The sequence below is a fragment of the Myxocyprinus asiaticus genome, chromosome 23 (genome assembly GCF_019703515.2).
Source record: "Myxocyprinus asiaticus isolate MX2 ecotype Aquarium Trade chromosome 23, UBuf_Myxa_2, whole genome shotgun sequence".
NCBI classification, from domain to species: Eukaryota; Metazoa; Chordata; class Actinopteri; order Cypriniformes; family Catostomidae; genus Myxocyprinus; species Myxocyprinus asiaticus.
The window spans coordinates 1,779,951-1,799,701 of NC_059366.1; the positions used below are offsets into that span (position 1 = coordinate 1,779,951).

General features: G+C 39.4%; 1 protein-coding gene across 2 annotated transcripts in view; it reads left to right on the plus strand.

Moving 5' to 3' along the window:
* Nucleotides 1-19,751, plus strand: part of abcc2 (ATP-binding cassette, sub-family C (CFTR/MRP), member 2) — a 63,605-nt gene that overhangs the window by 19,556 nt on the left and 24,298 nt on the right. For both annotated transcript variants that reach the window (XR_007892616.1, XM_051650866.1), the window contains exons 19-28: nucleotides 4,996-5,179; nucleotides 10,641-10,788; nucleotides 10,956-11,055; nucleotides 11,269-11,488; nucleotides 11,765-11,919; nucleotides 12,137-12,292; nucleotides 12,483-12,682; nucleotides 12,777-12,903; nucleotides 13,011-13,112; nucleotides 19,476-19,619. Coding sequence is in view for 1 of the 2 variants with exons in the window: in XM_051650866.1 (XP_051506826.1) it covers nucleotides 4,996-5,179; nucleotides 10,641-10,788; nucleotides 10,956-11,055; nucleotides 11,269-11,488; nucleotides 11,765-11,919; nucleotides 12,137-12,292; nucleotides 12,483-12,682; nucleotides 12,777-12,903; nucleotides 13,011-13,112; nucleotides 19,476-19,619 (1,536 nt within the window). In the remaining variant the exon portion in view is untranslated. The remainder of the gene's footprint in view (nucleotides 1-4,995; nucleotides 5,180-10,640; nucleotides 10,789-10,955; nucleotides 11,056-11,268; nucleotides 11,489-11,764; nucleotides 11,920-12,136; nucleotides 12,293-12,482; nucleotides 12,683-12,776; nucleotides 12,904-13,010; nucleotides 13,113-19,475; nucleotides 19,620-19,751) is intronic.

Genomic DNA, 19,751 nt, shown 5'->3' on the forward strand with positions numbered 1-19,751 from the left:
ACCCCCAACGAACATCCCTGTGGTCACATACATATAAATATACACACACACAAAAAAAAAAAAAAAAAAAATATATATATATATATATATAATCATACACATTTAAAACTATTCTTCTCTCTCCACAGCCCCTCCCCAAGAGTCCCCCAAAAACGTCAAATAACTGCCCCATTTCCCATCAAACAAATCCCAGATCCCCAGACTTTTACATGACACCTCCTCGAATGCTGCCACCCTCCCCATCTCCATGTACCACTCCCGAAACGAGGGTGCTCCAGCCGACTTCCATCCCCTTAAAATATCCTACCTACCAATCATAACACTGGTCAAAACCCAATTTTTTATGTATTTATCCCCCAAATTTATCACCGCCCCATCTCCCAAAATACAGAGTCTGTGGCAAAAATAAATTTGAGTGTCCAACACGTCACACAATAAAACTCTGTACCTTCAACCAAAATTCTTGGATCTTACCTCACCCCCAAAAAACATGGGTTGTGTCTCCATCTTCTGATTGGCATCGCCAGCAGGTGGGTGTGTCTTTAAAACCAAGCCTATACAATCTAGAGGGGGTCCAATAGAATCTATGTAAAATCTTGAATTGCGAAAGGCGCACCCTTGCATCTCTAGATACAGACTTGATGTTTTTTAGAATCCTAGCCCACACTCCCTCCTCCAATACCAAATTTAAATCTTTAATCTTTAAATCCCATAATCTCTTGAGAGAAGTTGAAGCTCTGTCTCCCAGACTCTGAAATAACAGGGAGTAATACACTGATGCCTCATGACCTTTTCCAAAAGCAGTAATCACCACTCCCAGAGTATCTGCTGCTTTTTTTTAGTACAAAGCAGATGGTGCAGCTGTAAATACCTAAAGAACTGAGATCTGAGTATCCCAAAATGTTGAACCAAATTTTCAAATGATCTCAACACTCCATTCTCATCATGTGATCAGTAGCGAATGATCAATCTCCAATCGCTGCCATCTCACTTGATGCCGAAAAGGCGTTTGATATCGTAGAATGGGATTATCTTTTTAAGATTTTGGAAATGTATGGGTTCGGGAGTACATTTATTGGTTGGATTAAGTTACTTTATAGACACCCTGTAGCAGCGGTACAAACAAATGGATTAATCTCAGATTATTTTACTTTGAAAAGGGGCACTCGGCAGGGTTGCCCTCTTTCCCCATTATTGTTCTGTCTTACCCTGGAACCATTAGCAGCTGCGATAAGAAAAGAGGATGATTTTCCAGGCGTGGTGGCGGGAGGTGTGCCGCATAAGCTTCTGCTTTACGCAGATGATATTTTATTATTTGTCTCTGAACCTACTAGATCTTTGCCTTGCCTCAACAGAATTATTAATTCTTTTTCCAAGTTCTCAGGATACAAAGTCAATTGGGCTAAATCCGAAGCTTTGGCTTTGACAGCATACTGCCCAGTAACGACTTTTCAGCCGGGCGCCTTCCAGTGGCCCAAACAGGGCATTAAGTATTTGGGGATTTTATTCCCAGCAAATTTGTCTGATTTAGTTAGTGTTAATTTTGACCCTTTATAAAAAGGTTTTCAAGCAATGTGGGCAGGTGGACTTCATTACATTTATCGATGATTGGGAAGGTTAATGTTATTAAAATAAATTGTATTCCAAAATTTAACTACCTGCTACAATCTCTCCCTGTAGATGTCCCCCTCTCTTATTTCAAGGAATTTGATAGCATAGTGAAGTCCTTCATTTGGAATGGTAAACGTCCCAGATTGTATTTTAATAAGTTACATAGGCCGATAGACAAAGGAGGGCTAGGCCTACCCAAGATTTTATTTTATTACTATACGTTCAGTCTCAGACATTTGGCTCATTGGTCAATTCCACCTGAGAGAGCCCCTCCCTGGTTTGTTATTGAACAGGCAGTTCTTGCCCCTATTTCGCCATTACAAAGCATCTCTATCAAACTAATCGGAAAAGTTCAGTTACACCCCGTTATTTCGCATTTACACTCGGTATGGACTAAAGTGTCCAGATTGTTTAAATTGGACACTTATTTAAATGTTGCCTCGAGCATATGGCAGAACCCAAGACTATGTATTGGCAAGTCTCCTTTCTGCTGGACGGAGTGGATTGTGAGGGGGTTGCTACACTCGGTGACCTATATGAAGGTGGTGTGTTGAGATCATTTGAAAACTTGGTCCAACATTTTGGGATACCCAGACCTCAGTTTTATAGGTATTTACAACTGCACCACCTGCTTTGCACTATTTTTTGGAGTAGCACATATCCCCCTAAGGAGGCAGATGCTTTGGGAGAGGTGATTGCGGCTTTTGGAAAAGGTCATGAGGCATCAGTGTACTACTCCCTGTTAATTCAGAGTATGGGGGACAGAGCCTTAACTTCTCTCAAGATAGTATGGGAGAAAGATTTCAACTTGGCATTGGAGGAAGGAGTGTGGGCTAAGATTCTTAAAAACATTAAGTCTGTATCTAGTGATGCAAGGGTGCGTCTTATACAATTCAAAATTTTTCATAGATTTTATTGGACCCCCTCTAGACTGTATAGGCTCGGTCTTAAAGACACACCCACCTGCTGGAGGTGCCAATCAGAGGATGGAGATATGGCCCATGTTTTTTGGTGGTGTGTCGAGATCCAAAAATTCTGGTCGAAGGTTCAGAATTTTGTGTGCGATTTTGTGGGCACTCAGGTTTCATTTTGCCCCAGACTTTGTGTTCTGGGCGATGGGGCGGTCATCGATGTGGGAGATGGCCATATAGGGAACTGGGTTCTGACATGTGTGATGATCGCCAGGCAGGTTATTTTGAGGGGTTGGAGGTCAGCTGGTGTGCCCCCATATCCGGAGTGGTACACGGAGGTGGGGAGGGTGGCAGCTTATGAGGATATCATAATATCTTATGCCCATATCGCTCGAAAACCTTTTTATTAAATGGTCAAAATTAACTCTAACTAAATCACACAAATTCGCTGTGAATAAAAGCCCAAATGCTTAATGCCCTGGAAGGCTGTTACTGGGCAGTACGCTGTCAGAGCCAAAGCTTCTGATTTAGACCAGTTGACTCTATATCCTGAGAACTTAGAAAAGGAATTAATAATTCTGTGGAGGCGAGGCATAGATCTAGTGGGGTCGGAGATGAATAATAAAATATCATCTGCGTAAAACAAGAGATTATGCACCATACCTCCCGCCACCACCCCTGGAAAATCATCTTCCTTTCTTATCGTGGCTGCTAATGGTTCCAGGGCAAGACAGAACAATAATGGGGAAAGAGGGCAACCCTGACGGTTGCCCCTATCCAGAGTAAAATAATCTGAAATTAATCCATTTGTTAGTACTGCCACTACTGGGTGTCTATAAAGTAACTTAATCCATCCAATAAAAGTATTCCTGAACCTGTATATTTCCAAAATCTTAAAAAGATTATCCCATTCTACCATATCAAACGCCTTTTTGACGTTAAGTGAGATGGCAGCGACTGGAGTCTGATCATTTGCCACTGACCACATGATATTGATGAAACGCATACTGTTATCAGAAGAGCTGCGGCCCCGAATAAATCCTACCTGATCTATATGTATAAGAGATGTCATAACTTTACTTAATCAGTTAGCCAAAATTTTGGACAATATTTTTACATCTAGCTGGATCAGCTTGGACGTAACTCTTACACTCGCTTGGATCTTTGTCCTTTATAAGAATCAGACTGATCCGGGCTTGTGTCATGGTTGGCAGAAGCTTTCCATTCTTTAATGATTCAGTATAAACTTCTAACAAAAGTGGAGCCAGTTCTGTAGCATAAGATCTAAAAAATTTAGTGGCAAAGCCATCTGGCCCTGGAGACTTGCCTGTTGGCAAGGCCTTAATTACCTCGCTAAGCTCCTCCAAGGTTATCTCAGAATCAAGAGAATTTTTTGCTCAGTCGTCAGTTTAGGGAGTTCTAATGGTTCCACAAAGTTTCTAATATCTTAATCAGTAGACACAGATGTGGGATTATAGAGATCAAGATATAATTATTTAAAAGCATATCAATGGCCAAGGTAAATATTTGACCACCAGCAGCGTTAGGTGCGTAAATATTAGCCAAAATCAGCCTTTGCCTCTGAATTTCAGATAAAACAATAATGATTCTTCCTTATTTATCTTTAATCTGTTTGAGACATTTGAATTGTAGATGCTTACTTATCAGTGTAATGACTCCCCTGCTCTTACTTGAGCCAGCACTAAAGAAAACATGTCCACCCCATATCTTCCCAATTTTTTCAGCTTCCTGCGGGGAAAGATGCATTTTTGAAGAAACACTATATCATATTTCTTACGGTTAAGAAGAGAAATAATCTTTCTTCTTTTTATGGGGTGCCCCAACCCATTCACATTCCACGTGGAGAGAGACAATCCACTCATATTAACATTTGACATTTTGACATATTAGAAAAAATAGATTGTGTGTCAAAAATAAAATTATGAAGACCACATTCCAACATTAGTGTAACAATCAAACCCCAAAATTCCCCCCGAACCAAACAAACAGAAAAAAGAAAAACGTGCGCATTATCCAACTGCACAATAGCACCAACTGGCGTCCATCCCTCTAAACTCAAACAGTCCATGTACGCCTGCGAGAGCCCCCGCGACAACTTTGCCGTTGGATTGCTCAAGTCCGGTGTTTCTATACAAATTTTGTGAGTCAGAATTACCCAACAGAAGAAAATCTATAAAACAAACTCCAGCCAATAGGCGGAATAAACACAAATAACGTGTAGATTCATCCACATAACTGTCCCGAAGGTGTGTTCCTCCATGGAAATTTTATATGGTTCAAAACTGATCCCAAATTAATTTACAATGCCCATTATATAGTTATGTAACAAAAGCATGTTATACTTTGAATCACTTAAAATAAAAAAAACTGCTAAGTGCACTACTGTTCTGCTGTAAATATTTAATGTCATATCAAACTCTTTATCTGTTTCTATGTTTCCATTTCTTTGTAGACTCGTATCCTGGTAACACATGGAGTTAGCTTCTTGCCGTATGTAGATGAGATTGTTGTGTTGGTGGATGGGGTTGTATCTGAGATAGGATCATACAGCAGTCTTCGAGCCAGCAAAGGAGCTTTCTATGAATTCCTGGAAACTTATGCTAAAGAGGAAAGCAGCAAAGCTGATGACAGGAAAGGTTTGTCACCAAACCAACATTTACATTTTCTTACTGGTCAGCTTCAAATTTTGCTGCCACAACAGCGAAACCCTCTGGAGATCCTCTAGACACATTCAGTTCTCTGAGAAACTTAGTTTTACTCCTACAAGAGCTTTAAAGCACTCTAAGAACTGTGAATAATTCCTTCAGTAACTCCATCATAAGGAGAGTATCTGGAGGATCTGGAGTGTTTCGCCGGTGTGGCAGCTGAGGAACCCCAAATGGTGCCCCAAGTATCTTTACATTTTTTGTGTAAAATGATTCCATAAGGCATAAAGGCCTTCCCGTTCTGCTGCTAATGTCAGCTCAACAGTAACTTTAACAATAAAAACAGACTGTTCTGCCTCCACATTCTTAATTTATTGGTCATTTTAGTGTTGGAGAACTCCAGAAAAATGCTTGGTGACAGAATTACTGTGGATCACAATCAGCATTTGCCTCTGAGTGCGATGGTTGATGAAAACATTCAGATCATAGAATTACGTCTGTCGAATCAAGTCTTTTTTTTTTTTGTAAAGCGCATTTCACAACACATCGTTTTAAAGCATTTTTACAGAAAATTGTCATGGTTAGCGGAATCTTTCCATTCTTTAATGATTCTGTATACTCTTCTAACAAAAGTGGGGCCAATGGTTACACAAATTTTCTAATATTTTCATCAGTAAACGAAGACGTGGAACTATAAAGATCAAGATAACATTCTTTAAAAGCATTATTAATATCAATGACTGAGGTAAATATTTCACCACTAGCAGTTTTCACTGAGGGAATGGCAGAAAAAGACTCTATCTGCTTTGTATATTTAGCCAAAACCTTCCCTGCTTTATCGCACGACTCTTGCCCTGAACAGCCAAAACTCCACCTTCCGCGACAAAATAGCATTATATCTGTATTTCAATCGGGTCAATTCTCTGAGGCCATCAGACGACATCTGGTGCTTCAGCTCTGCCTCAGCATTTTTAATATTCCCTTCTAATTCCACGAGTTCTCGTACTTTGGATTTTTTTGATGAATGAGACATACTGTATGATCCGGCCACTAAGAACTGCCTTAAGTGCCTCCCAAGCCACGCCCACAGAGGATACTGAGGACCAGTTGATCTCCATATAAACATTGATTTCAGCCTTTAACATTTGTTGGAATACAGGATTTTGCAAAAGGGATACATTAAAGCGGTAACTATATGATTTATTTTTCTCTGTATATGGCAACACCTCTAAACTCACTAGGGCGTGATCTGAGATTAAGATGTTTCCAATTGAGCAATTAACAATAGATGAAATGAGGGACTTATAGATAAAAAAATCTATTCTAGAATAAATCTTATGGACTGATGAAAAGATTGTATAGTCCCTACCAGGTGAGTTCAAATGTCTCCAAATATCTGTAAGACCACGATTTTTACACATCCTGTGAAGCGTCAGTGATGCTCTAGGGTTCTTGCACACTTTTGCTTCACTATGATCAAGGACTGAGTCCATCAAAAGATTAAAGTCTCCTCCCAATATTATATCATGAGGGGTGCCAGCAGCTTGCAACATCCCTTCAAGATCTATAAAAAAGCCCTGATCATCAGCGTTAGGTGCGTAAATATTAGCCAAAATAAGACTTTGTCTCTGAATTTCTGCTAAAACAATAATGACTCTTCCTAATTTATCATTAATCTGTTTGAGACATTTGAATTGTAGATGTTTACTTATCAGCGTAATGACTCCCTTGCTCTTACTTGCCAGCACTAAAGCAAACATGCCCAACCCATATCCTCCCAAATTCTTCAGCTTCCAGCGGGGAAAGATGCATTTCTTGAAGAAACACTATATCATATTTCTCACGTTTAAGAAAAAAAAACAGCACAAAAAGAAACAAAAAAGGTGCCCAGCTTCCTCGGATGGCCAAGTGAATGTTCAGTGAGTCAGGCTCACTTGCTGCAACGTGAGAATCACACCATGACCTACTCATTCCATTGACTTTATGAAGGACAATGCTTGCTGTGGGCATGTAAATATTTTGTGGCCAACCTTGGTATCTATTCTCAATTTGGCCAGGAACATCAGTGCAAAAGCGACCTTCCGTTGACATAAGAGTTGCTTGCATTCCTTGAATCAATCACGTTTCTCTCTTGTCGAATTCGCAAAGTCTGGGAACAAGAAAATGCTGTGGTTCTTCCAAGAAAGCCTTCCTTTGCTCCTCACCTTGTGTAACACGAGATCTTTATCGGATGATCTCAGAAATTTGGCCAGAATTGATCGGGGCCTGTCTCCCTCCGTGGATCTCCGAGCTGGGATCCTGTGAGCTTGCTCGATTTCCAGCTTATGGCCTGTTATGTCGAGCAGACTTGGGAAGAGCTTGTCTAGGAATTTCACCATATCTCGGCCTTCTTCATTCTCAGGAATTCCAACAATTCGGACGTTGTTTCGCTGATTACAATTCTCAAGGTCTTCCAACTTTTCCCAGACGCGCTGCAAATCTGCCTTGGTCGCTAGTGTGTTAGTCGCTAATTCCCTCTCCGATGACTCCAGATAATCGATCCGTTTCTCGACGTCCCCCATTCTTTTAACCAACTCAGAGAATTTCGTCTCCATGGCAGTGATCGATCGACATATTACAGCAAGATCCTCCAAGTCTGCAACGACCTTCGTCATCATTGCCAACATGCTCTACAGTTGATGCTGAATCTCTCCCGCCGCACCATCCAAACCGAGTCCCTGGTCTGCGGCCTTGTCAGGGATATCAGCTTGAGCACGTAAGTGTCTTTTAATGTCTCCAGAGCATGAGAATTTTGAATTATTTGACATATTGACTTCATAGAACAGTTATGGAACAGGGTTTATCAAATTTCACCGGTTTATGACACAAAAAGTATTAAAAACTAGCAAAGCACGCAGAGCTCGCCGTTCACATGTCCAACCCTCGCATGGCACCACGTGACTCTCTGAACAGCCACAATACTTAAACATAATATGTGTTAACGTGACTGAGGAACATGACTAACATGATGAGAAAAATGACTAACTAACCTTGTCTGTGTAAAGTTATGCAGTATTTCAACTTTGTTGTCATGACAACGTAACACCGGTAAATCCTGTCGCCCTAAATCTGGTAACTTTTGCACAATGTAAAGGATGCCCAAAAACAAAGGTGATGTGACTGAGTTTTCTTTCAAACATTAGTTCAGAATTGGAAATGCCTCAGGTGTGACAGACTACTCTGTTATCAGAGAACTGGGGTTATGCAAGTAAGCTAAAAAAGCTTGTAAGCTTGTCTTCTTTTTTTGAACAAGCCGTCGTATTATCCTGTCCATGATCAGAGGCACAGAGAAGATGCAATGGAATATGTGCATCTAAACAAATAGCTCACTGATTCTTAAGATAAGGGACAAAATATGTTTTAAATATTTAGTTTTTAGTTTTAATACTAATTACTAATAATACCAATTAATTTGAAATGGATATATTTGTAGACAAAGATCTCAGCTAACAAACCATGTAAGCAAACAGGTTTTTATAAAAACGCTTTCTTCGGAAAATTTACATTTATTCACCTCATAACTTACATCTTACTGTAATTAGTGTCAGCTCTGTCAGACACACTAAAAAGCATGCTATTTTAATTTGATCCATCCAACAAGAGTGTAAAGTCTTTAATTATCTAATAATGGTGTTCAGTAAAGGAGTTAAGTGATAACAAATATTTCTTTTTCTGTTTTCACACTATTCTGAAAATTCTGATGGAGTTGACAAAATTTAATATTTTTCCATCTCAACCATTTTGTTGTACACTGGAGTCATTTTGTTTTTTTTCCTCAGTTGAAGCTGCCTCTTTAACCTAAACTAAATGCCAAAATGAATTCCACTATTCTAACAGAAATTATCACAATGGGAATGACGGTGTTGACATGTTGAAGCTCTGACCGCAGAGACTTAAATATTGTTTGTTTAGAATAAAAAATAAAATAAAATAAAACTTACCAGACCACATGTCATATTGTTGCATCCATCATAAGCAGAAAGTGGGAAAGGGGTACTCAGAGTTATAGCTGACCATGACATTGTCTGATTTAATCAGGATTATAAAAAACTGACTCAAAGTGAAGACACAAATTTGATGTGCCGTTTTTTATGGAAAATATAACTTAAAGTTTACTTTATGTATTGTTTGATATCTTACAGATCCCCTCATTTTATATTTATTTTAGAATTTTTTGTATTTTTAAACACTTTGTTTACCAGTTTAACATTGTGACCTCTTGCTGAGGACAGGTTTAGTTACATGTACTTTCAAGTATAGAGCATGCATTTTAAAATATTTTAATTAAATTATCTGAAAATAGAAGTAATAAATGACCTGAGTGTACACATTTCCTTTAGACTGAACTTTTTCAGTATTTTTCTTATTATGAATTATTATTATAAATGTTTAACATAAAGGGGAGTTTTGTATGTAGGACTTGTTTTGTCCCTTATCTCAAGAATCAATGAGCTTGTTGAACTTAAAGCAGCGCAGTGATTGGATGGAGGAGTTCCTTCTAATGAATAATGTGGAGAAAATGTCAGAATCTAATGACATAATCATATTTTACACATAGAGTACACCTCACACTTTGTGATGTAGGGATTGTTCATGTCTGATCTTGCCTTTGGCACCATGTGTGTCAGGACCACCACTGCTCTCATCAAAGGAGCAGGGGTTGAAGAAAAGTGTTATCTACCATAATTGAATTATGATAAAATTATGATTAATTGTACCATTAATATGACAAAATAACAATGCACTGTATGTATCTGAGGAACCTGCCTTGAGTGTTTTTTTTTTTGTTTGTTTGTTTTGTTTTTTTCAGTGTGAGAGAGAATATAGTCAAGAGAACAGGTGGTAGGATGGTTAGAGAGGAGATGTTTAGAGGTTTTTGCTAGGAGAGCAAAGGATGATACCTACTCAGTCCAGCAGGATATTTTGATTTGTGCCATTCTGCTTTAGCTTCCTATGTCTGGTTTAGTGTTCACAAAGAATGTCAAAGAGCCAGAGGTTGGAGGAAAATTTTTATCTAGGCAAGATGTAAGAGTGGAGAAGGGTGTTAGTGACCTTTTTTACATCCAGAGAGAAGAGGTGGTTAGGAGAGGGAAGAGAGGCAGAGACAATAATGGAAAGGTGGGTGGGTGAGAGAGACAGGAGGTTTGCATCTAAAGGAAACCAGGGTGTTAGGTAGGCTAGGTGGAAGAGATATACTAAATCGAATGAAGAAGTGAGTAATAAGAGCTGTGTTTGTGCTGCAGTTATATGTAAAATGAGCTCTGGTCACATGAAGACACTTGAAGGCAACAAAAGATCCCTAAAAGCATAACTAGTACTTGTACTGCCCAAAAATGAGAAACTGTCTCAACACACATACTGTAAACTATACCATTGATTGTCATTATCTTGGTGAAAAATTATTTTGTTCCAGCTATGGAGTCAGACTATGAAGAGATCGACACACTGCCGGAGAGTTTGGAGCCACAGGCTGACAGTTCTCCTGATGATGTCATCTCAAGCACACTAAAGAGAGAAAATAGCTTGCGCTACAGCCAGCGTCACACTCAGCACAATGGAAGGTACACTCACCATAGCCATGACATAATTTATTCCAGACATACACTACTTTTTCTGACAGATATAATAGAACTATTCTCATTATCTTCTTTGCACAACTACATTGTCTAAACATTATTAATGTTTTCACCAAGACTATATTTTTATGATGTTTGTGCTTTATCTTTAGTGTGAGACTGAGGAAAAATAGCTCTCTCAGAGGTAAAAAAGACTCCAATGACAAGACGGGACAGCGACTGATTGAGAAGGAGGCGATGGAGACAGGAAAGGTACGTAAAAAAAAAGTTAAATCGTGAAACTCTACATGGTAGCAAGTCTTTGCACTTGCTTTGCAGCAGCACAAGCAGATCTCGCCGCCATACTGAGACCAAACCTACTAACTTGTCATATCAATCAAAATACTTCAAAATCTTTTCCGAGAGTTGCCATGATTGAACTGTAATTTGTTTTGACGGTCCATTTCCATTTGATCCATATACCAGGTGAAGTTTTCAGTGTATCTCCAGTATCTGAGGGCTATGGGCTGGTGTTATGCCACCTGGAGTTTCCTAGTCTACTTTATTCAGAATGTGGCCTTCATTGGTCAAAATCTGTGGCTCAGTGACTGGACCAATGATGCTGTTAAATATTTCAACACAACCTACCCGTCTCATGTTAGAGACACCAGAATAGGTGTCTTTGGAGCCCTCGGAATAGCACAAGGTACCAGTGCAGAAAGAAGAGTTTAATTAATGGTTTAGCAACAAATTTAAGTAAATGACAACCTCATATTTTGAGGTTTGGGATCTAACAGTGTTGTTTATTTTTTATCTTAATCATTACAATTCATAGGTAATTTTTATAATTTTAAATTGTTTTCATGAAATAATCAATCTGAGTAGAACATACATTTTTGGGAAGGACTGCTTTGGTGACTCTTTCAGTGGATGCAGGACATAAATTTTCCTCTGACTAAGTTATTGTGTCTTTTTCTTTCAGGTTTCCTTGTGTTTATAGGGACAATACTCCTTGCTGATGGATCAATTTCTGCATCTAGGTCTCTACACACACGTCTGCTGTCTAATATTCTGAGAGTACCCATGGTATTTTTTGATACCACACCTTCAGGACGGATAGTCAACCGCTTTGCTAAGGTATAGATGGGCTATCTTTAACATTAAACTGCTGATTTCGATAATTGTCAAGATTTTGTTTACACAGTCAAATCAGCATAAACTGAGTAGCCTATCAGAGTAAGCTAACTGAAATGTGTAATCTGGGCACAAAACACATCAAGTGAGACATTTTATATGATTGTGTTATACTATATTGTGTTGTGTTATTTTAAGTATTGCTTGTTCGTCTCTTTAGGATATATTTACTGTGGATGAGATGATCCCCATGTCCTTCAAATCCTGGGTCCTCTGTCTTCTTGGAGTTTTAGGAACCTTGTTTGTGATCTGTCTGGCCACCCCATTCTTCACTGTAGTTGTTGTACCAATGGCTGTTATCTATTACTTTGTGCAGGTAATGCAGCTGCCAATGATTCGGAAACCAAAATATATCAGTTTTTAAAAACCATCAGACATGTATCTCTCATATACTGAACAGAATTAGCTCTAAAAAGACTTCAAATCTAGTTTGCAAACGTAAGATGTTCTCCAGTAATGTTGTGGGCAGTTGCACAGATTGATCAGTTTTGCTTCCTGTGTGTCAGAGGTTCTATGTTGCCACGTCCAGGCAGCTCAGACGATTGGACTCTGTGTCTCGATCTCCCATCTACTCACACTTTGGAGAAACAGTATCAGGCCTCTCTGTGATCAGGGCATATGGGCACCAGCAGCGTTTCTTAAAGCAAAATGAAGACACCATTGATGAGAATCTTAAAAGTGTCTATCCTTGGATTGTTTCTAATAGGTAAGAATTTCTGCTATATTTCAAGCTCTTTGTCAGGTGATTCATCTAACTGTTTTTGCTTCATAAGCACCTGTTGTTGCTTGCTGAATTTCAGATGGTTGGCCATGCGGTTGGAGTCTCTGGGGAATCTGGTGGTGTTTTTTTCAGCGATATTTGCTGTAATCTCTCGTGACTCTTTGGATAGTGGACTGGTTGGATTGTCCATCTCGTATGCCTTAAATGTAAAATGTTATTTTGATGTCTGTGATAGTCAATCAAATAATCTTTCAATGAAATAACAATTGTGGAATAAGTTTTTGGGTGCAACTACTATGCATTTTATACTTAGGTGACTCAGACTTTGAACTGGCTTGTGAGAATGACATCAGAATTGGAGACCAATATTGTTGCAGTGGAGAGAGTGAGCGAGTACACAGAGATAAAAAATGAGGTAGACATCATTTTGAGGTATACAACTATTAGGGGGAAATTTGGGGGTAAATGTAATAAAATGGTTTACTTGAAGTCCTAAACATTATTGACTGTAAACTAACTTAAAACTTTAGTGGCCTTGAGACAACAATTTTTTTTATCTTTTCATTTGTAGTTGTTGTTTGTTTGTTTGTTTTTATTAAAGTAAATTTATTGATCTAACAATCTCCAATCCTTAATCAATGGCTTAAATTTTAAAACCTAAAGATAGGCCTAAGCAACACCTCAATTGTATTCTTATCCAGTAAGGACATCTGAAAGATGGTTGGCTAGAATGGGACAGTCACATTTCTCCTGATATGTAATAACCTGACAAAATTTTTGTGATGAGAATGCTTATAAAAACCATAAGCAGTCAGTGATTTCAAAAACTTTAATGTGCACAAAATTTGGGGTCACGTGATGCCATGCAAGGAGCAGACGTGTGAGCGACGAGCTCTGCACACTTTGCTGAATTTTCGATTATTTTCATGTTATAATCTGGTGAATTTTGATATACCCAGTTACACATTTGCCCTTTGTTGCAAAACATGGCAAAGAAGTCAAAATCCTCGGGCTCTGGCGATATTAAAAGACACTTACGTGTTCAGGATGAAAGCCCTGACAGGCTTACAGACCGGGGACTCGATTTGGATGGCGCGGCGGGAGAAGGAATCCAGCGTCAGTTGTCCAACATGTCGGTGATGTTAACAAAGATTCTTGCTGACTTGGAGGATCTCGCTGTAATACGTCGATCGATTACGGCGATGGAAATAAAATTCTCTGAGTTACCTACAAGAGTGACTGATGTTGAAAAACGAATCGATTTTCTGGAATCTTAGGAGAGGGAATTAACCGCTAATCCGCCCACGACCAAAGTTGATTTGGAACATCTCCTTGAAAAGCTTGAAGATCTTGAGAATAGAAAATGCAGGAATAACGTTCGAATTGTTGGAATTCCTGAGCATGAGGAGGACAGAGATATGGTGAAATTCCTAGACGAGTTTTTCCCGAGTCTGCTCGACATAACAGGCCACAAGTTGGAAATCGAGCGAGCTCACAGAGTGCCAGCTCAGAGATCTGCTGAAGGAGACAGGCCCAGATCGATTCTGGCCAGATTTCTGAGATCATCCGATAAAATTCTTGTGTTGCGCCAGGCGAGGAGCAAAGGGAAGCTTTCTTGGAAGAACCATAATATTTTCTTGTTCCCGGACTTTGCGAGTTCGACAAGAGAGAAACGCGATCAGTTCAAGGAATGTAAGAAACTCTTACATCAGAAAAAGATCTTGTTTGCTCTGATGTTTCCTGCCAAACTGAGAATAGAAACGAAGGTCGGTCGCAAAGTATTTACATGTCCAAATCTGGCAATGTCTTTTATTGAATCAATGTTTGAGAAAACCATTGGATGTTTCTCATGTGAGTGGGCCTGACTCGCTGTACTTACTCTTGAGGAAGCTGGGCGACATTTTAGGTTTTTTTGCGTTGGCTCCACCTAGCGGCTGGTGCTTGTTTGTGAATAACACTTTCCTTAAATAAACTTTTGCATTTAAGCTACCGGACAGATTGAGAGTGGACACTATGGATGATCACAAAATATCTACATGCTCACACAAAGGATGTATTTTATAAAGTTGACGGATTGTGTAAGTCATGGTATATACGTTTATGCGGCTTCTGAGTGAATTGACTTGACCATCCAGCGAACCAGGATGCCGGTTTTGTTTCTTTTTGTATTGGTTCCCCCTAGCGGCTGGAGCTTGTTCCATTGAATAACACTCCTTTGCAACAGCTGTGGATTAATCTGTTCGTTCTTCGTGCTTACTCCTCCTGCTGGCTGTAGTTTGTTTTGTTGAGTTTTTTTTACGGGACATTGGAATGAATACGTCATCTGTTGAACTCATAACAGCTGGCTCACTGAACATTTGTTTGTCTGACCGAGGAATCTGATCGGTTTTATATCAGCTGGAATTTGTTTTGTGGAAGATCACACCTTTGAGACAGTTCTGTGAATTAATCTACATGTCCTCTGTGTTCATTCTTCCTATTGACTGTGTTTATTTTACAATGTATTTTCTGTTATGTAATTTTGCCTCACAAATTTGTGAGGCAAAATTGAGCAATCCGATGGCAAAGTTGTTGTGGGGACTCGTGGGCATTCATGGACCTTTTGAGTTTAGAGGGATTGACGCCGGTTGGCGCTGTCGTGCGCGGGGTTAATGCGCACGTTTTTCTTTTTTCTGTTTGTTTTGTTCGGGGGGATGTTCGGGGTTGATTGTTTCACTAATGGGGAATGTGGTCTGTATAATTTTGTTTTTGACACACAGTTTTTTTTTATTTATTATTATATCAATATGTCAAATGTTAATATGAGCGGATTGTCTCTCTCCACATGGAATGTGAATGGGTTGGGGCACCCCATAAAAAGAAGGAAGGTTATTTCTTTTCTTAAACGTAAGAAATATGATATAGTGTTTCTTCAAGAAACACACCTCTCCCCACAGGAAGCTGAAAAATGTGGGAAGATATGGGGTGGGCATGTTTTCTTTAGTGCTGGCTCAAGTAAGAGCAAGGGAGTCATTGTATTGGTAAATAAACATCTACAATTCAAATGTCTCAAACAGATTAAAGATAAATTAGGAAGAGTAATTATTGTGTTAGTTAAAATTCAAGGGCAAAGGTTGATTTTGGCTAATATTTATGCACCTAACGCTGATGATCAGGGCTTTTTTATAGATCTTGAAGGGATGTTGCAAGTCGCTGGCACCCCTCATGATATAATATTGGGAGACTTTAATCTTTTGATGGACTCAGTCCTTGATCATAGTGAAGCAAAAGTCTGTAAACCCCCTAGAGCAACACTGACGCTTCACAGGATGTGTAAAAATCTTGGTCTTACGGAGACTTTTGAACCCATCTGGTAGGGACTATACATTTTTTTCATCAGTCCATAAGATTTATTCTAGAATAGATTATTTTTTTTTATATCCAAATCCCTCATTTCATCTGTTGTTGATTGCTCAATTGGAAATATCTTAGTCTCAGATCATGCCCTGGTGAGTTTAAAGGTGTTGCCATATACAGAGAAAAATAAATCATATAGTTGGCGCCTTAATGTGTCCCTTTTGCAAAATCCTGATTTCCAACAAATGTTAAAGACTGAAATCAGTGTTTATATGGAGACCAACTGGTCCTCAGTATCCTCTGTGGGCTTGGCTTGGGAGGCACTTATGGCGGTTCTTAGGGGTCGGATCATACAGTATGCCTCATTCATTAAAAAATCCAAAGCACAAGAACTTGTGCAGTTGGAAGGGAATATTAAAAGTCGAGGCAGAGCTGAAACGCCGAATGTCATCTGATGGCCTCAGAGAATTGACCCGATTGAAAAATAGATATAATACTATTTTGTCACAGAAAGTGGAGTTTTGGTTATTCAGGGCAAGACAGTTATACTTTGAGTCAGGGGACAAAGCAGGGAAGCTTTTGGCTAGATATATAAAGCAGAGAGAGTCTTTCTATCATTCCCTCAGTGAAATCTGCTTGTGGTGAAATATTGACCTTGGCTGTTGATATTAATAATGCCTTTAAAGAGTTCTATCTTGATCTCTATGGTTCCACGTCTTCATCCAATGATGAAGATATTAGGAACTTTGTGGAACCATTAGATCTTCCTAAACTGACAACTGAGCAAAAAAACTCTCATGATTCTGAGATAACCTTGGAGGAGCTTGATGAGGTAACTAAAGCCTTGCCTACAGGCAAGTCTCCGGGGCCTGACGGCTTTTCCTCTGAGTTTTTCAAATCTTTTGCTACAGAACTGGCTCCACTTTTGCTAGAAGTTTATACGGAATCATTAAAGAACGGAAAGCTTCCACCTACCATGACACAAGCCCGGATCAGTCTGATTTTAAAAAAGGACAAAGATTCAAGCGAGTGTAAAAGTTACCGGCCAATTTCCCTGATCCAGTTAGATTTAAAAATTGTATCCAAAATTCTGGCTAATCTATTAAGTAAAGTTATGACATCACTTATACATATAGATCAGGTGGGATTTATTCAGGGCCACAGCTCTTCTGATAACATCAGGCGGCTCATCAATATTATGTGGTCAGTAGCGAATGATCAATCTCCGGTTGCTGCCATCTCTCTTGATGCCGAAAAGGCATTTGATATGGTAGAATGGGATTATCTTTTTAAGATTTTGGAAATGTATGGGTTCGGGAGTACATTTATTGGTTGGATTAAGTTACTTTATAGACACCCAGTAGCAGCGGTACAAACAAATGGGTTAATTTCAGATTATTTTACTTTGGATAGGGGCACCCGGCAGGGTTGCCCTCTTTCCCCATTATTGTTCTGTCTTGCCCTGGAACCATTAGCAGCCGCGATAAGAAAAGAGGATGATTTTCCAGGGGTGACGGCGGGAGGTGTGGCGCATAAACTTCTGCTTTATGCAGATGATATTTTATTATTCATCTCCGACCCCACTAGATCTATGCCTTGCCTCCACAGAATTATTAACTCCTTTTCCAAATTCTCAGGATACAAAGTCAATTGGTCTAAATCCGAAGCTTTGACTTTGACAGCGTACTGTCCAGTAACGGCCTTCCAGCCAGGTGCCTTCCAGTGGCCCAAACAGGGAATTAAGTATTTGGGAATTTTATTCCCAGCAAATTTGTCTGATTTAGTCAGAGTTAATTTTGATCCCTTAATAAAAAGGTTTTCGAACGATGTGGACAGGTGGGCTTCGTTACACTTATCAATGATTGGGAAGGTTAATGTTATTAAAATGAATTGTATTCCAAAATGTAACTACCTGCTACAATCTCTCCCTGTAGATGTCCCCCTCTCTTATTTCAAGCAATTTGATAGTATTGCGAAGTCCTTCATTTGGAATGGTAAACGTCCCAGGTTAAATTTCAGTAAATTACATAGGCCGATTGACAAAGGTGGATTAGGCCTACCCAAGATTTTGTTTTATTATTATGCATTCAGTCTTAGACATTTGGTTCATTGGTCGCTTCCACCTGAGAGAGCTCCTCCCTGGTTTTGTATTGAAAAGGAAGTTCTTGCCCCTATCTCGCCACTGCAAAGCCTTTCGATTAAACTAGCTGGAGAGGTTAAGTCGCACCCCGTTATTTTGCATTTGCACTCGATATTGACAAAAGTGTCCAGAGTGTTTAATTCTGATATTTATTTAAACATAGCCTCGAGCATATGGCTGAACCCTAAACTATGTATTAATAAGTCCCCTTTCTGTTGGTCAGATTGGATTGTGAGGGGGGTTAATACACTTGGTGACCTGTATGAGGGTGGAGTATTGAGATCTTTTGAAAATTTGATTCAACATTTTGGGATTCCCAGATCTCAATTTTATAAGTATTTACAGCTGCGCCACCTGCAGATACTCTGGAAGTGGTGATTGCTGCTTTTGGGAAGGGTCATGAGGCATCAGTGTATTACTCCCTGTTAATTCAGAATCTGGGGGACGGAGCTTTAATTCTCTCAAAAGATTATGGGAGGAATATTTAAATTTGTTATTGGAGGAGGGAGAGTGGGCTAGGATCCTAAAAAGCATCAGGTCTGCATCTTGAGATGCAAGGGTTCGCCTCATGCAAATTTAAGATTTTACATAGATTTTATTGGACCCCCTCTAGATTGTACAGTATTGGTCTTAAAGACTTACCCACCTGCTGGCGATGCCAGTCAGAAGACGGGGACATAACCCATGTTTTTTGGGGTTGTATTAAAATTCAGGAATTTTGGTTGAGGATCCAGTGTTTTGTGTGTGACGTACTGGACACTCAGTTTTCATTTTGCCCCAGACTTTGTATTTTGGGTGATGGAGGGGTCCTGAATATAGGAGATATATATATGAAAAGCTGGGTACTAACCAGCGTGATGATTGGCAGACAGCTAATCCTTAGGGGTTGGAAGTCAACTGATGCACCCTCATTTCGTGAGTGGTGCACCGAGTTGGGTAAAGTGGCAGCTTTTGAGGAGATGACTTCCAGACAGCAGGGGAACCTGGAGAGGTCCTAGCGGGGAGCAGTGGAGGGAGACAATTTTATTTATTTATTTATATTTTTTCTTCTTCTTTCACTATATGTTGAACTTTGTCTTTTTTTTTTATGTACTATTTGTGTGTCTGTTTATATGTGGGTATTTACTTATTTTATAGTTGTGCGGGCGGGGGGTGGGTGGGTGTTATAAAGGGTTTTAAGTTGATTCCTAATGTATAATTTTGTTGTTAAATTTATTCTTGTCTGTCTTGGAATCAATAAAAAATGTTAATAACAAAATGTGCACAAAATTTGGTCATTAAAGTGAGATACTGTGTCTTCAGGCTCAGTGGTTCACAGAGAATCGTGCTCCTGAAGGCTGGCCAACCGCTGGGAAAATTTGCTTTGAAAACTACAAGGTTCGCTACCGCCCCGAATTGGAGCTCATTCTCCATGGAATCACATGTGACATTGACAGCACTGAGAAGGTGAGATGTTACAGAGACATATCCTGATAATCTGAAAAGTACTGGTGTGCAGTTACTATTGCCATTATTAAAAGAACATGATCGAACATAACTTTGAGAGGGTGGTAGTTCTGTATTCTGTGCAGATAAAAT